This window comes from Spodoptera frugiperda, chromosome 16 (assembly GCF_023101765.2).
Source record: "Spodoptera frugiperda isolate SF20-4 chromosome 16, AGI-APGP_CSIRO_Sfru_2.0, whole genome shotgun sequence".
NCBI lineage: Eukaryota > Metazoa > Arthropoda > Insecta > Lepidoptera > Noctuidae > Spodoptera > Spodoptera frugiperda.
This window is the reverse complement of record NC_064227.1, coordinates 1,628,378-1,641,854: the sequence shown is the minus strand read 5'-3', so window position 1 is coordinate 1,641,854 and position 13,477 is coordinate 1,628,378. Positions and strand designations below refer to the sequence as shown.

General features: G+C 37.9%; 1 protein-coding gene across 8 annotated transcripts in view; it reads right to left on the bottom strand.

Annotated features, from left to right (window-relative positions):
- LOC118280564 (serine/threonine-protein kinase WNK1) overlaps positions 1-13,477 on the bottom strand; it is a 63,252-nt gene that overhangs the window by 31,091 nt on the left and 18,684 nt on the right. For all 8 annotated transcript variants that reach the window (XM_050699565.1, XM_050699569.1, XM_050699570.1 and 5 more), the window contains exons 4-15: positions 12,511-12,636; positions 10,768-10,923; positions 10,068-10,158; positions 9,492-9,603; positions 8,901-9,003; positions 7,991-8,163; positions 7,283-7,393; positions 6,823-6,932; positions 5,902-6,059; positions 4,324-4,412; positions 1,728-1,871; positions 771-935 (exon numbers count right to left, since the gene is read on the bottom strand). In XM_050699565.1, the coding sequence (XP_050555522.1) occupies positions 771-935; positions 1,728-1,871; positions 4,324-4,412; positions 5,902-6,059; positions 6,823-6,932; positions 7,283-7,393; positions 7,991-8,163; positions 8,901-9,003; positions 9,492-9,603; positions 10,068-10,158; positions 10,768-10,923; positions 12,511-12,636 (1,538 nt within the window). The remainder of the gene's footprint in view (positions 1-770; positions 936-1,727; positions 1,872-4,323; positions 4,413-5,901; positions 6,060-6,822; positions 6,933-7,282; positions 7,394-7,990; positions 8,164-8,900; positions 9,004-9,491; positions 9,604-10,067; positions 10,159-10,767; positions 10,924-12,510; positions 12,637-13,477) is intronic.

Sequence of the window (13,477 nt, the reverse complement as noted above, 5' to 3'; positions counted from 1 at the left end):
TAGGTTGCTTCCTTTAAGCCCGGTTGCGTACAAGTCTTGGCTGTTTTACAAAACAAACAAAATAAAATTAAAATTAAAACACCTCTACTTACGTCTTTAAAAGATAAATACAATTCCTTTTAATGACCGGAATGAATAATTTATGTATTTATATGCCCTTGGTAATCGCAAGACGCGTGAGCGGCTGGACTGACTTCGCTAATTTTTTATCATGTTTATTATGATCGGGAATTTTAACCGTCTCAAAGCCGCGGCGGAACATTGGGAAAGTTATCAATAAACATTTGTGCGATGCAAACGGGTCACTCATTACTAATAAAAAATCACATACAAACTGCTAACTAGCAGTTTGTCTGGTTTGTTTCAAATACTTAGCAGTGCTAAGTATTTGATATGTTGATTTTCTTTTCCGTTCTTTGCAATAAGAATTTTGACGTCAAATCTAGCTTCTTACTTTGTGAAGATACAAGCAGCGTACGCTGATGGTGGAGATGATTATAGCGAAACTGAACTTAAAAAAGGTTTTTGTATACAATATAATTCTATTTTATAACTAGCCTACCGCCCGCATAGTCAAAACATATCTATGACGTCTATAGATTATAAGAGTGTAAAAACCGGAAAAACTAAGAAAGTAACATTTATTCCCTTCTTCGAATTAGTTATTCAATTATAAGTCCAGGTTTCCTCCCGATGTTTTCCTAACAATGTTTTAAAGAGGAATGAATCAACAAAACCAAATACATACAATACATAATTCATAGACTGACCTGTTAAGGCTGATAAGCTGAGACTTGAGCAGCTTGAAGACGATCCTGGCGTCCTCTTCCATGATGAGGCCGGCCTTCGCCATCTCGTTGGCAACTTCCTCGCAGTCGTCATTCTCTATGTCGAACTCAAACTGGATCGCTTCGTTCTCCTTGTGGGTGTAGGACCTGGACAGATGAGGGTATTAACATCAGCATATAAGTGTCCACTGCTGAGCAACGACCTGTTCTCACGCGGTGAAGGTATGAGCATTAATTACCACGCTTGCTCAAGGTGGATGGGCGATTTCAAATTTTATTTGCATGTGGTAGTCCCATAAACTTAAGAAGAGCCTATCACTACGAGATAGAATGGACCTCAAGACAAAAGAAAAAGAGACAAGCCCTCTACAAGCTGGAACGCCGAAATAAAAAGTCTGGTGGCTGCACCAAAGTCGTGGCGAATAGCACAAGATAGAGACCATATTAATTAAGTGTAATGACAGTGATATACCGGTCATAAAAATAGCAAATTGAGAAGAAATTGTAGCAGGTATAAGTTATTAAACTGACATGGTCACTAACACTATCATTAGAACTTGCGACGGGATATTGACAGTTCATCCGTAATCTTGGCGCTTGCAACAGTGCCGAAATATCGGAATGTCTCATAGACATAAATAAACATGGTAAATATCTCGTCTCTCAAGTTCTAATGAAATTGTAGCAGGATCAAATAAAGCCTTTTTATTTTATCTATACTAATATTATAAAGCTGAAGAGTTTGTTTGTTTGAACACGCTAATCTTCGGAACTACTGGTCCGATTTGAATAATTCTTTTTGTGTTGGATAGCGCATTTATCGAGGAAGCGCGCCGCGCTACTCGGTTCCTATTAACGCTCGCTCGCTCGCGTTAATAGGAACCGAGTAGAGCGGGTGAAACCGCGCGGAAGTAGCTAGTGTATTATATTATTGCTCACCGTTTCTTAGGATCGATGATCTTCAGCCGGAACTGTATCTTGGTGATGTCGGACGAGGTGACCAGGTCCCTGCCGACAATCTCCAGCCGCAGCCCGATGTCCTCGCCGAAGAACTCGTGGTTCAACAGATCTTTCACTTTTGGCCTATAGGAGAAAAATATACAAGATTTAATATTTATTTAGAAATTGTAGTGAAATATATGATCGCCCTTACCAGTTGCTGGTTATTTTTTTTAAACGTTGCCCCACATTGGGATTTTCTCCTGTGTCGTGGGTGCGTTTACAAACATACAAGTTCACATGCACATGACACCCAGACCCGAAACAACAATAAAATTTGTGGATCACACAAAGAGTTGCTCCGTGCGGGAATCGAACCCGCTACACGTTGCACGGCAGCCTGTTGCCCAGCCACCGCGCCAACCGTGCAGTCAAGATAAGATATAACATTTATTTAATAATCAATCTATATCTATAAAAATTAGTTGCTGTTCGTTAGTCTCGCTAATACTCGAGAACGACTAGACCGATTTGGCAAATTTTGGTTTCAAGACCAGTTAGTTCAGTTATTTGTAGAAGTCCAGAGATGGTTTAAAAGGTGTGAAAAATATGACTGAGGCGTTATACAGGGTGACTTTGAATTCGACGTATTCCTCTCGGGAGGTGATAATACAACTTATTTCCTACAAAAATAGCCCTGAGGTCCTTGGGCGGAAAGTGGCTAGTTTCTGAGATATTCAACATTTTTGGTTTTGGTAAAAATATCCCGAATTGATTACAAAAACATCAATAAATAAAAAAATACTGGTTGGATTTTAGTTATTTTAGTTTTAATCAGTTGCCAATACATCAGTTATCATTTATAAATACTAATAATGGCAGAAATATCATTCGTTTTAAAATAGCAAGTAATTTCCTATGAAATTTTGTTTTGTTTCACTAATTTGGTCAATAGATAACTGGATTTATTTCGAAAAAAATATATGACACTAAGCGTACAAACTATTAGAAAAACTTCCTTGGTTTATTAGCTACCCATAAACGTAAAATTATTTACAATATTCCCAAAAACAAATGAATTAATTGATGATAAGTAGAGTGTAAAGAGAAAAGCGCAATTTCAAAAACATCTTAATTTGCAAAATTTTGTTCAAAATGATCGTCCCTACGACGAATACATACCCGAACACACTTCTTTATCCCTATGACGTTCACTCTTGGGCTGAATATGCGTTTTATTTCGTCACTATGTTTTGGAGAAGAATTTCGATATTCGGCCAATTTCCTTTGCATAAACAAGGAATTTCATGTAAAAATCAACCAGCGTTAGATTCTGGACACCGCGCTTGCCATGTAGTTGGACCCCCATGTCAATATAACGCCTGGGAACCAAGGTATCCAACCATTGCCCCACAGTAGTTCGATAGTGTGCTGGATAAACTATCACAATATCCATTATTAGCCACAAAAAAGTCAACAAAATCTGAAAAAAGTAAATCATCGTTAGCGCATCGCGGTTTTAATTCAAATGTTTGCAGGGGTATCATAATTAATTATTTGATTGGACCCTACTTTTCATCCAACAATTTAAATGGTGAGAATTATGAAAAAATTTAAGGAATGTGCTAGGGTCATTGTTTTAAAATTGAATTTAGAAACAAGATGAATGAACTTATTCTACTTATTGAATTAATTTATTAATTTGATTGACGAATTTATTCCACATGACGATTGTCAAGTGCATTATCGAACTACTGTGCGGCAATGGTCGACAACATTGATTCTCAAGCATTGGATTAGTAGGGTGGTCCAACTACATGGCATGCACAATGACCAGAACCTAACGCCGGTTGATTTTTACATGAAGTCCCTTGTTTATGCAGAGGAAATTGGCCGAATATCGAAATTCTTCTCCAAAACATAGTGACGAAATAAAACGCATATTCAGCCCAAGAGTGAACGTCATAGGGATAAGGAAGTGTGTTCGGGCATGTATTCGTCGTAGGGACGATCATTTTGAACAAAATTTTGCAAATTAAGATGTTTTTGAAATTGCGCTTTTCTCTTTACACTCTACTTATCATCAATTAATTCATTTGTTTTTGGGAATATTGTAAATAATTTTACGTTTATGGGTAGCTAATAAACCAAGGAAGTTTTTCTAATAGTTTGTACGCTTAGTGTCATATATTTTTTTCGAAATAAATCCAGTTATCTATTGACCAAATTAGTGAAACAAAACAAAATTTCATAGGAAATTACTTGCTATTTTAAAACGAATGATATTTCTGCCATTATTAGTATTTATAAATGATAACTGATGTATTGGCAACTGATTAAATCTAAAATAACTAAAATCCAACCAGTATTTTTTTATTTATTGATGTTTTTGTAATCAATTCGGGATATTTTTACCAAAATCAAAAATGTTGAATATCTCAGAAACTAGCCACTTTCCGCCCAAGGACCTCAGGGCTATTTTTGTAGGAAATTAGTTGTATTATCACCTCCTGAGAGGAATACGTCGAATTCAAAGTCACCCTGTATAATAAAAAAGAATGAATGCCGATCCGTTACGAAGCTTCGATGCACATACCTGTCAGCTTTGTTTGGCTTAATACACGACTCGATGATATCCCGGACCTCAGGGATGGTGACCTTCTCCAAACTCTGCGGCTTTACTCCCTGCGAATATCATTATACTATAATTTCTGTATATTTTATGAATAAGAGTGGTAAACGAGTAAACAGATCTTATGGTAAGCTATCACCACCGGCAATGAAGACCCGCAATACTAGAGGAGTTATGTGGAATAAGAGTGTGTGAGTAACACAAGGGGTTGTTCACATCTTGCGCAGCAGTTTTTTAAACCCAAAACCATCCTCAATAAGAATAAGAAGAGTTTAATTCGATACTTCTATCATAATGTCAAAACGATAATTTCGACGACATGTGACGTTAATATTATTTTGATCAAATAGCATACTTATTGTTTAAAACTACACTTGAAAAAACAATTTATCTAACACAGTGTTGCTTCATACTACCAGACACAATCAATTATAGTCGGCACAAACTAAGAGGTCAACTCTGACGTTTGACAGTCTATGTACCGCTATAGCTTGTTATGCACATCTTGGAAGGGCAACGTAAAAAAATAAAAAATCCAATCAATAATATCAAGTCATTACTTCGTTGTAGAATTAATGGTACATAGACTGACAAACGTCAGAGTTGACCTCTTAAATTATGTCAACTACAGCTAGTGTCACACCAATGGACGTTCAAACAGACAGTTGTTGTTGACAGTTGACTGTCAAATAGACAGTTGCAGTGATTGCACTAAATAACTGCTTGCTGCTTAAAGCGCAGGTGGTGACGAAAATAACTGTAGTCCCCAATGCACTCGCATCAGTGCGTGATCAAGTGAACTGCAGCGTTGCTAATTTAGTGTTCGAAATAATCATTAAAGTTACACTGTACTTTAAGTGTTTAAACAAACTATGCCGAGGATACGCGACCGAAGTTCGGCATGATTACGCCTGCAATGCTATTTGAATTTCTGGCGACACATTATGCCGAAATTACGTTGCGTTAAAGCGTACAGCCGAAATTCGGTTGGCCGTAAGTTCAGCGGCAATTCGGTGGCAACGTATTTTGTAGAACTGTTGAATGACTGCCGCGTAAGTTTGGCACTTATGGTGTGTCATATCAACCGAATACGTTGGAACGTAAAATAAGCCGCTGAACTTCGGTCGCGTACGTTCGGCATAGTGTGTTTAGACACTTAAACTGTACATCTTTATATATATAATTCTTCTGTAAGTGTGTATGTCACTGAACTTCTCTTAAACGACTGGACCGATTTTGATGAAATTTTTGTGTGTGTTCAAGGGGATCTGAGAATGGTTTAGATTCACAATTTTGTCCGCTGGACAATGTTTTTTTAAATTATTTTTTAATTTATTAGACTTTGAAATATTTTACCTTGGATCCGACAATTTTTTAAATTAAAGACGTGTAGACAAGACAACGTCTGTCGGGTCGGCTAGTATAGGTATAAAATATACATATGCCTTGTAGAATTATTCTTACTACATTAAAATAATTTAATAAACAGTTTTTTTTTACAATAACCCCGTTCGCCATTATTAATAGTAACAATATACGTACCGAGACGACTTTCTTGTATATCTGCGCGGGCCCGGAGCACTCGCTGTAGGGATACTCGCCCGTGGCCATCTCCAGCATGCACATGCCGAACGCGTACACGTCCACCGACTCGTCGTAATGCTCCTCGTACATCTCCGGAGCCATGAACTCGGGGGTGCCTGCACAGCATCCATGACCATTAAGCCAGATTACATAACAGTCAACCAGGGTTATAAGTTTTTAAACTGACATGGTCACTAATACTAGAATTGGAATTTAAAAACATGGTAAATATCCCGTTTTAATTTCCAATTCTAGTCAACCAGGAGCCTTAGTCTGCTATTACAATTGTGTCAGAATGGTCGATCATTGAGCAGTGCAAGAGGGAAAGAGCTATACAACCTACATAGCTGCGTCCCTTTTGCACTGCTCAATGATCGACCATTCTGACACAATTGTAATAGCAGACTAAGGCCCCAGATTTTTCACCTGATGGTAAGCGATCAGCGCCGCCCATGGACACCAGAGGACATTACATTACGACATTAGTGGCTTGTAGTATAGATTTAGATTACCGACTATTTATAACTATGTTTATAAATAACAATAAGATATTTTTATAATAACTATCGTGAGACATACTAAATTAACTAAGAATCACGGTTTATACACATAGGCTAAGTGACATCGCCGCGTCTGCCCACGCTGCTCATGATGAAGTCCTCTGTGACTCAAAACTAGTAGAGCTTTTATCTATTAATAATACGTAAGTAAACTATGATTCTTAGTTAACAATAGGATACTTCGTAATTTCGAGAACCTATTTCCTATTGTGATTCAAGTAATTCGGGGATTGGGGAAATTAGGGAAATGGATAATTTTGAGCCTCCGGTCCACACTCACACGACACATTTATGTAATAATCATAATAGAACGATGTACCTATAACGGACTTGGCGAAACTCCTGTTCTTGAGTGTGGCCAGTCCCAGATCTCCAATCTTGACGCTGCCAGTCGTACCCGTTATAAAGATGTTGTCACACTTCAGATCTCTGGAATGAGTAGTCAAAATATTATTACGTAATATTCACAATCGGGCAAAGTCAAAAAAATTCCCGTAATAGATTAGTCGAGAAAACGAGGAGCTTAGCGGTGCACGAATTAACCACTTTATCATGCATGTTTCTATTGAAGCGGAACGGAGATTTCGAGTATAGTGATTGGTCAATTCGCGCACCGCTAAAGATAACGAAAACGAAACGCGGCCTAAAGAAGTTAATATTAGAGCATGGGTGGCATAGTGACTTCCTGGACAAAACACTTCAACTCCGGGTCTGGATGCCATGTGTATGTGAACTTGTACGGGAGTGTGGGCCAAAATATTTATTAAAAATCTACAAACCTGTGTATAATAGGCGGAGTTCTTGAATGTAGAAAGTTTAATCCTTTTAGAATCTGACGACACCACGACTTTAGTACTTTCGGGTTTATTCGCTTAAACCGCCGGAGATACCTGCAATCAATCACAAAACATTACTATCAATATAAATGAAAATAAATCGTTGCAATGTACTTAGATAACCTCTTGTCTATGACAACTAAGCAAATACTTATTTCGAATAGTCAAAATAAATTGTACCCTTAATATGAGTTAGCTTTGCGTTGAAGGATTCTCGATGGCGTGATCTCGAGGCGCTCTGATTGGTGGGTTTATTAGCACCGTCCAATCAGATCGCCGAACGCGCTCTCGTTTCGTTTTCCTTCAACGTAAAGTAAACTCGTACTTGAAGCTTTATGGGTAAATAACAATGTGACATTTTCCTAGTAACATGCACTTTCAAAATAGGGTGTAGTAGTCTTTTTTTTTTTTTGAGGGTGAAAATCATCCAATGACTTCTCTCGCCTTGGGCAAAGCGAGAGGGAGTGTCAGACTCTTACTGACTAAAATCCACCCCGTTCCTACACCTGCCCGTCGAGCCGGAGCCCCGGTAAACCCGCTAGGTAGTCCGCAGCTCCGGAAGGGTGTAGTAGTCTAGTACTAAGTATACTGATTGGTTGGAAACGCAGAAGCTCTCTGGAGGGGTTCCGTGTCAGCATGTATAATACTCACGCCTTAAGAGTCCCGCTCAGCATGAGTTCAGTGATGAGCACGATGTTCTTCTTCTTGGCGACGGTGCCCTCCCAGTAGTTGTAGAACCGCACGATGTTCGGGTGCTGGAGCTTCTTCAGCATATCAGCTTCCTCGCGGAACCGAAGACGTTCGGTTTTGTTCAGCTTTTTCTCCTGGAATCATATAATTGAATACTGGTTTATAGAAACTGTGATTTATGTCTTGTGTCGTTTACAAACATACAAATTCATATATCACCTCCGGACAGGGCGGTCACCTGTCAGTCAAAGGTCCGTCAGTCAGTCCGTCTTTATACATTGGTGGTGACAGATACCGAACAGTGACGAAGATTTCTATGCACATTACCAGTTTTGGTGCACTGTATATATTTATCTATGACTATATACAATGTGATAGGCGTGGGACTTCTAACCCGTTAAGGCTGAGTACTACATCTAATTTTATCGACAAAAAAAATAATATGGGGGGTTGAACCCCTAATTGAAAATATTGGAAAATAGTGATTTTTTCGGTAAAAATAATTCACAAATGTTTTTTTTTCTCACCAAAACATTATCAAACATATGAAAAAAGTAATGAATTAGTTAGCCAAGGTTATTAGCTACCGTTTGTCGTTTTTTTTTTGTTTCTACGACGCATACAACCTTTGATATCAAAAAAAGTAAAAAATATATTAAAATAGCCATAACTTTTAGGGGAGGGGATTCGACCCCTTCGACCCCCGACTTTTGTCGATAAAATTTGATGTAGTACTCAGCCTTAACGGGTTAGAAGTCTCACCCCTATCACATTGTAGATCCAGGCTTACTGGTTATTACGTTTGCATAAAACTGGTCACCTTGATGATATCGTTAAGGAGATATAAATTAAAGTACTGCGGGACACTAACCAGCAGCTCACACCATGCGACCGCGACTCCAGTCTGAGTGTCGAGTCCGTGGTACACCGTCTTGAAAGAACCGCGACCCACCTCCTTGTCGTACTTGAAAAACCTGAAAATCCATACTAATATTATAAATGCGAAGCAGATGAATCTACAATTGCAGTTCAAAAGGTTCAGTTTTATCAGACAGCGCTGATGCCTGATCACTTTGTAATCTTTTAGTCGGATCATAAGACATCCACGACAAGAAGAAAAGGAGGTGAACAAAGGGGGTGAAAAGGGTGTGAAAACGAAGGGTTGAAAGGATGGGGTGAAAAAGGGGGTTAACAATTTATTCTACTATACAATCAGCACAAAAAACGAAACGCATGATACGTAGCGCAACCTAACCTACACTCATGCTTTGTTGAACGACGTTACGTTTGTATCTCAATAATGTCAGAAACTACTGGTTCGAATTGAATAATTATTTATGTCAATTTATCGAGAATAGATAAATATAAACATCACGCTGCGATCAATAAGAAACGAGCAGCGGCTTAAATCACACGGAAGAAACCAGTCATTAATCAAATAGGAGCAAAGTGGGTATCGAACCTGCCACAAGGCGAGACTCCGATGGGTTCCTCCTCATCTTCTTTGTCGTCCTTGTCCTGCTTGTCCTTCTGTTCCAACTTCTCCAGCTCATAAATAGGACCGTACACCAAGCCTGGAAATATATTGAATACTATTAAAATAACAGCGATAGGTGACACTTAACTACATAAGGGTAATCTTATTAACACACAACGCCACGGGGAGCACCGGTGACCGACGTTAGCGGAGGATTTGCCTTCAACAGTTTTCTATTGGCAGTCAAAGACTTAAATATGGTAAGGGATTTATTTAGGTGCTCCTTCACGCTATGTAAGTCTAAGTTAAGAAATAGTTTAGGTGGGATTGGTGAAAGTGAAAACATAAACGATGTCGCACGTCGACGTCATAAATCATACATCGCACATGTGAAGTTTATATGCAAATAAACATGGAAAGTAAATCTCAACGAATAACAATTGGGCAGAAAACCACCTCGTCTGGTCGGAGTCTCTGTTCCCTAAAGTCTCAAAAAAATAACGTTTCTAGTAACAATAATTAGAATTTTCTTATTTTAATAAAATAATAAGTAATAACTACCATTCTGTGGCTCCTGTGGTTGATCTTCTCCAGATGCATCAGTCTTTGATATTCGTTTTTCAGTTGCAGTTGCTATTTCGATATTTTCTTCCTGTAACGCAATTATAAACAAAATCTTTATTCATTCACTTATAGGGTAATTAGTGAATGATATTTAAACATGTTATTTTATTCATGATTACAACTTTTTCAAAGAAATTTATTTGGTATACTCATTAGTTTTATATTTAAGTATCACAATAAAAAATATCGCGTGATCAGCTGTTAGCAGCGAAGCGCCCGCATCGGAAGACTAGTAGGTAGGTATTTTGGAACTTTACTTTGTTATTGTGGTAAAAATAAACTTCTTTGGGAAAGTTGTTTGTAATAATGAGTACATCAATGTTTATAAGTAAGTTTGCTTAGAGGCAGGCGTGCTCCATGGCCGCACCATCGCTTACCACTAGGCGTGACAGCGAGCAAATAACGCCATCTATACTAATTAATATTATAAAGCTGAAGAGTTTGTTTGTTTGTTTGAACGCGCTAATCTCCAGAACTACTGGTCCGATTTGAATAAGTCTTTTTGTGTTGAATAGTGCATTTATCGAGGAAGGCTATAGGCTATAAAACATCACGCTATGACCAATAGGAGCCAAGCAGGGCGGGTGAAACCGCGCGGAAGTAGCTAGTTACATATAAAAAGTGCAAATAAACTCACCAGATCCTGCTCCGAGATGAAGGCATCATCCTCAAGCCTGGCGACCAGTTTGTTCCCGCTGTCGTCCAGTTCCGGGTCGCAGAGCGTCCCCTGGCCAGAACTCCTTCGGTGAAAGCCCCCCACCCCTACCCCCACTCCGACCACGGGCTGACTAGCCTGGAACATGATAAAACAGGATATAATAATACAATCAATATTACTTACACTTGTCTTCCATTCAGACAGAGACAAAGTATTTGAATTTAATATTTTTAATTTGGTCCTTTTTCAAAATGCCGCCTATTAATTATTATATTTCCTATTAAACCGCAGGTCTGGTGCAGTGGTGACCGGCTGCTATGCAACCTGTCAGGAGTTCAATTCAAGCCAAAAGGTGATAATGGCATTTTTTGAGTAAAATGATCATTATAATCAATATTTTAATTTGACATTTTGTACATGCACAATTGCAACTGCCTTTTGCTGATTAAAATCGATAATGTTGAAAAGACGTAAATCTTTTGAATCATGAAATCTTTCAGTTTTCTTAAAATTTTGTGACTAATATGTGTCATTCGTCAATACTGTTAGTAATGCAGTTTTATCTTAAACCTCAATGCGTAATAGTAAGGAGCGACAAATTGAAGGTATTGCACACGATATTACGATGACGCATTATTTTGTTATGGTATAAACCGGTAAACGAGCAGGCGGATCACCTGATGGTAAGCAATCGCCGCCGCCCATGGACACCCGAAACACTAGGGGCGTTACAAATGCGTTGCTGACCTTTTGGAGGTTAGGAATTTAAGGGTTGTTGGGGAATCGGGGATTGGGAAGGGGGTTAATTGGGCTTCCGGTAACCTCACTCACATAAGGAAACACAACGCAAGCGTTGTTTCACGTCGGTTTTCTGTGATGCCGTAATATCACTTCGCTCGAGCCGGCCCATTCGTGCCAAAGCATAAATATACATAGCTCAAATGCTGAACATTTTTGCATAATCGGTTTAGTTTCCATTTTTCTACGATCGTTTACTACAAGTGGCCACGTGTGGCAATAAAACGAACAGTTAAAAAGATTACAACAATGTCATCGGGGCATAAATGTAGCTATTTCTTTCAGTTAACTTCTTATGACACTATTAAGATAAACCGTTTACTGTTGTTCCACTCTTTTTTCTACAAAAATGTTATGAAAATGAGCAGTGTATCTAAATATGTAGATAACATAAAATATTGTAAAGAAAAATTATAAGTCGTTGACTAGCTCCTCTTAAATGTTTAACAAGCATTTACAAATAAAAATTTGATTCGAGTGGCATCAATATTAGAAAAGCTTTTCTAGTTTCAAGTTTACAGCTTTCTTCAGTTACTTAAGTGAAAAAACCGTTATTTAAAAAAAATAGTATGTCTCACGATGGTAATAGTAATTATCAAAGTTAAAAAAGTAGGTAAAGAAAATCTTCAAAGAATAGTTTATAGAGACAAGCAGATATGACTTAAAGTAAATATTAAAAATCACGTACAGCTGTACATCTAATAGGATACATTAAAATCGGTTCAATGGTAAACATTTTTTTAAAGAGTAATGAATTGAGTTTTTTCTCTTCTCCATTCGAAGTTACACTTTGGAATAAGCACCTAGCTTCACTGATGGACGGACTGATAGACTATAATTTTTTTTTCTTTGTTGACGTTTCAAAAGTACCTAAGCATGTATGGTTTAATTGGAATAAATGAGTTTGAAATAAATAATACTCACGACACTGGTGGTAAGCGAGTTGAGCATATCGAAGGTATTGCTCTGCTGGGTGTGGATGATGGCCAGCGCGTTATACGGCCGGGGGCCAACCAGAGGCGCCTTCATCACTTCACTACCGACCACCACCTGATGAAACAAACACGTTACATCTTTCTGTCTCATTAACAGTATACTTCTTATAAGTTTTTCAACTGACATGATAAATGGTAAATGATATTTATTTCTGTAAATAGGTCATAAAATAACACTTTTACACGTCAATATTTCAAATAGCTAGATGAGGCATGGTCACTGACACTATCTTTAGAACTTGAGACGGGATATTTACCATGTTTATTTAAGTCTATGAGTTTCCGATATTTCGGCACTGTTGCAAGCGCCAGTTAATCCGTGATTATGATCCCGCCTCAAGTTCTAATGATAGATATAGTAGAAATATAGTTCTTATTTAAATTATCACCGTAAATGGAATTCAAAGGGTGAATAGATACAGGAAAGGAGAAGGAGATATTTATTCACCCCTCGAATTGTATTCATCCCGATTTACCTTACCATGATTATATGAGTCACATATGTTTCAGAAACTTAAATTCACACTTTAATTAGTTTTAGTGACTCTAGAGTACCCAAACGATAAGAAATAAGATTTAAGATTTAGTTGGAAAAATAGGTATTTCTCTATATGTATTTATTTGTTACTATAACACTAAGGACCTGACGATAGCCGCTATGCAGATAAATTAGATTTAAGAACGTAATTTGTATGAACTATCTGTCACATAAGTTTATCTGGCACTTAAATATGAAAGTCGTGAAACAGGCGCTAAATAGTACGGTCCGTAGTGTAGTACATTTATATCGTCCTACATTTTAATTTATATCCTTTTCCGCAGCAAACCACAGACAGACAAATGGATAAAAACATACTGACGTCAAATGGCTATTGACCTAACGTATACAATGTGTA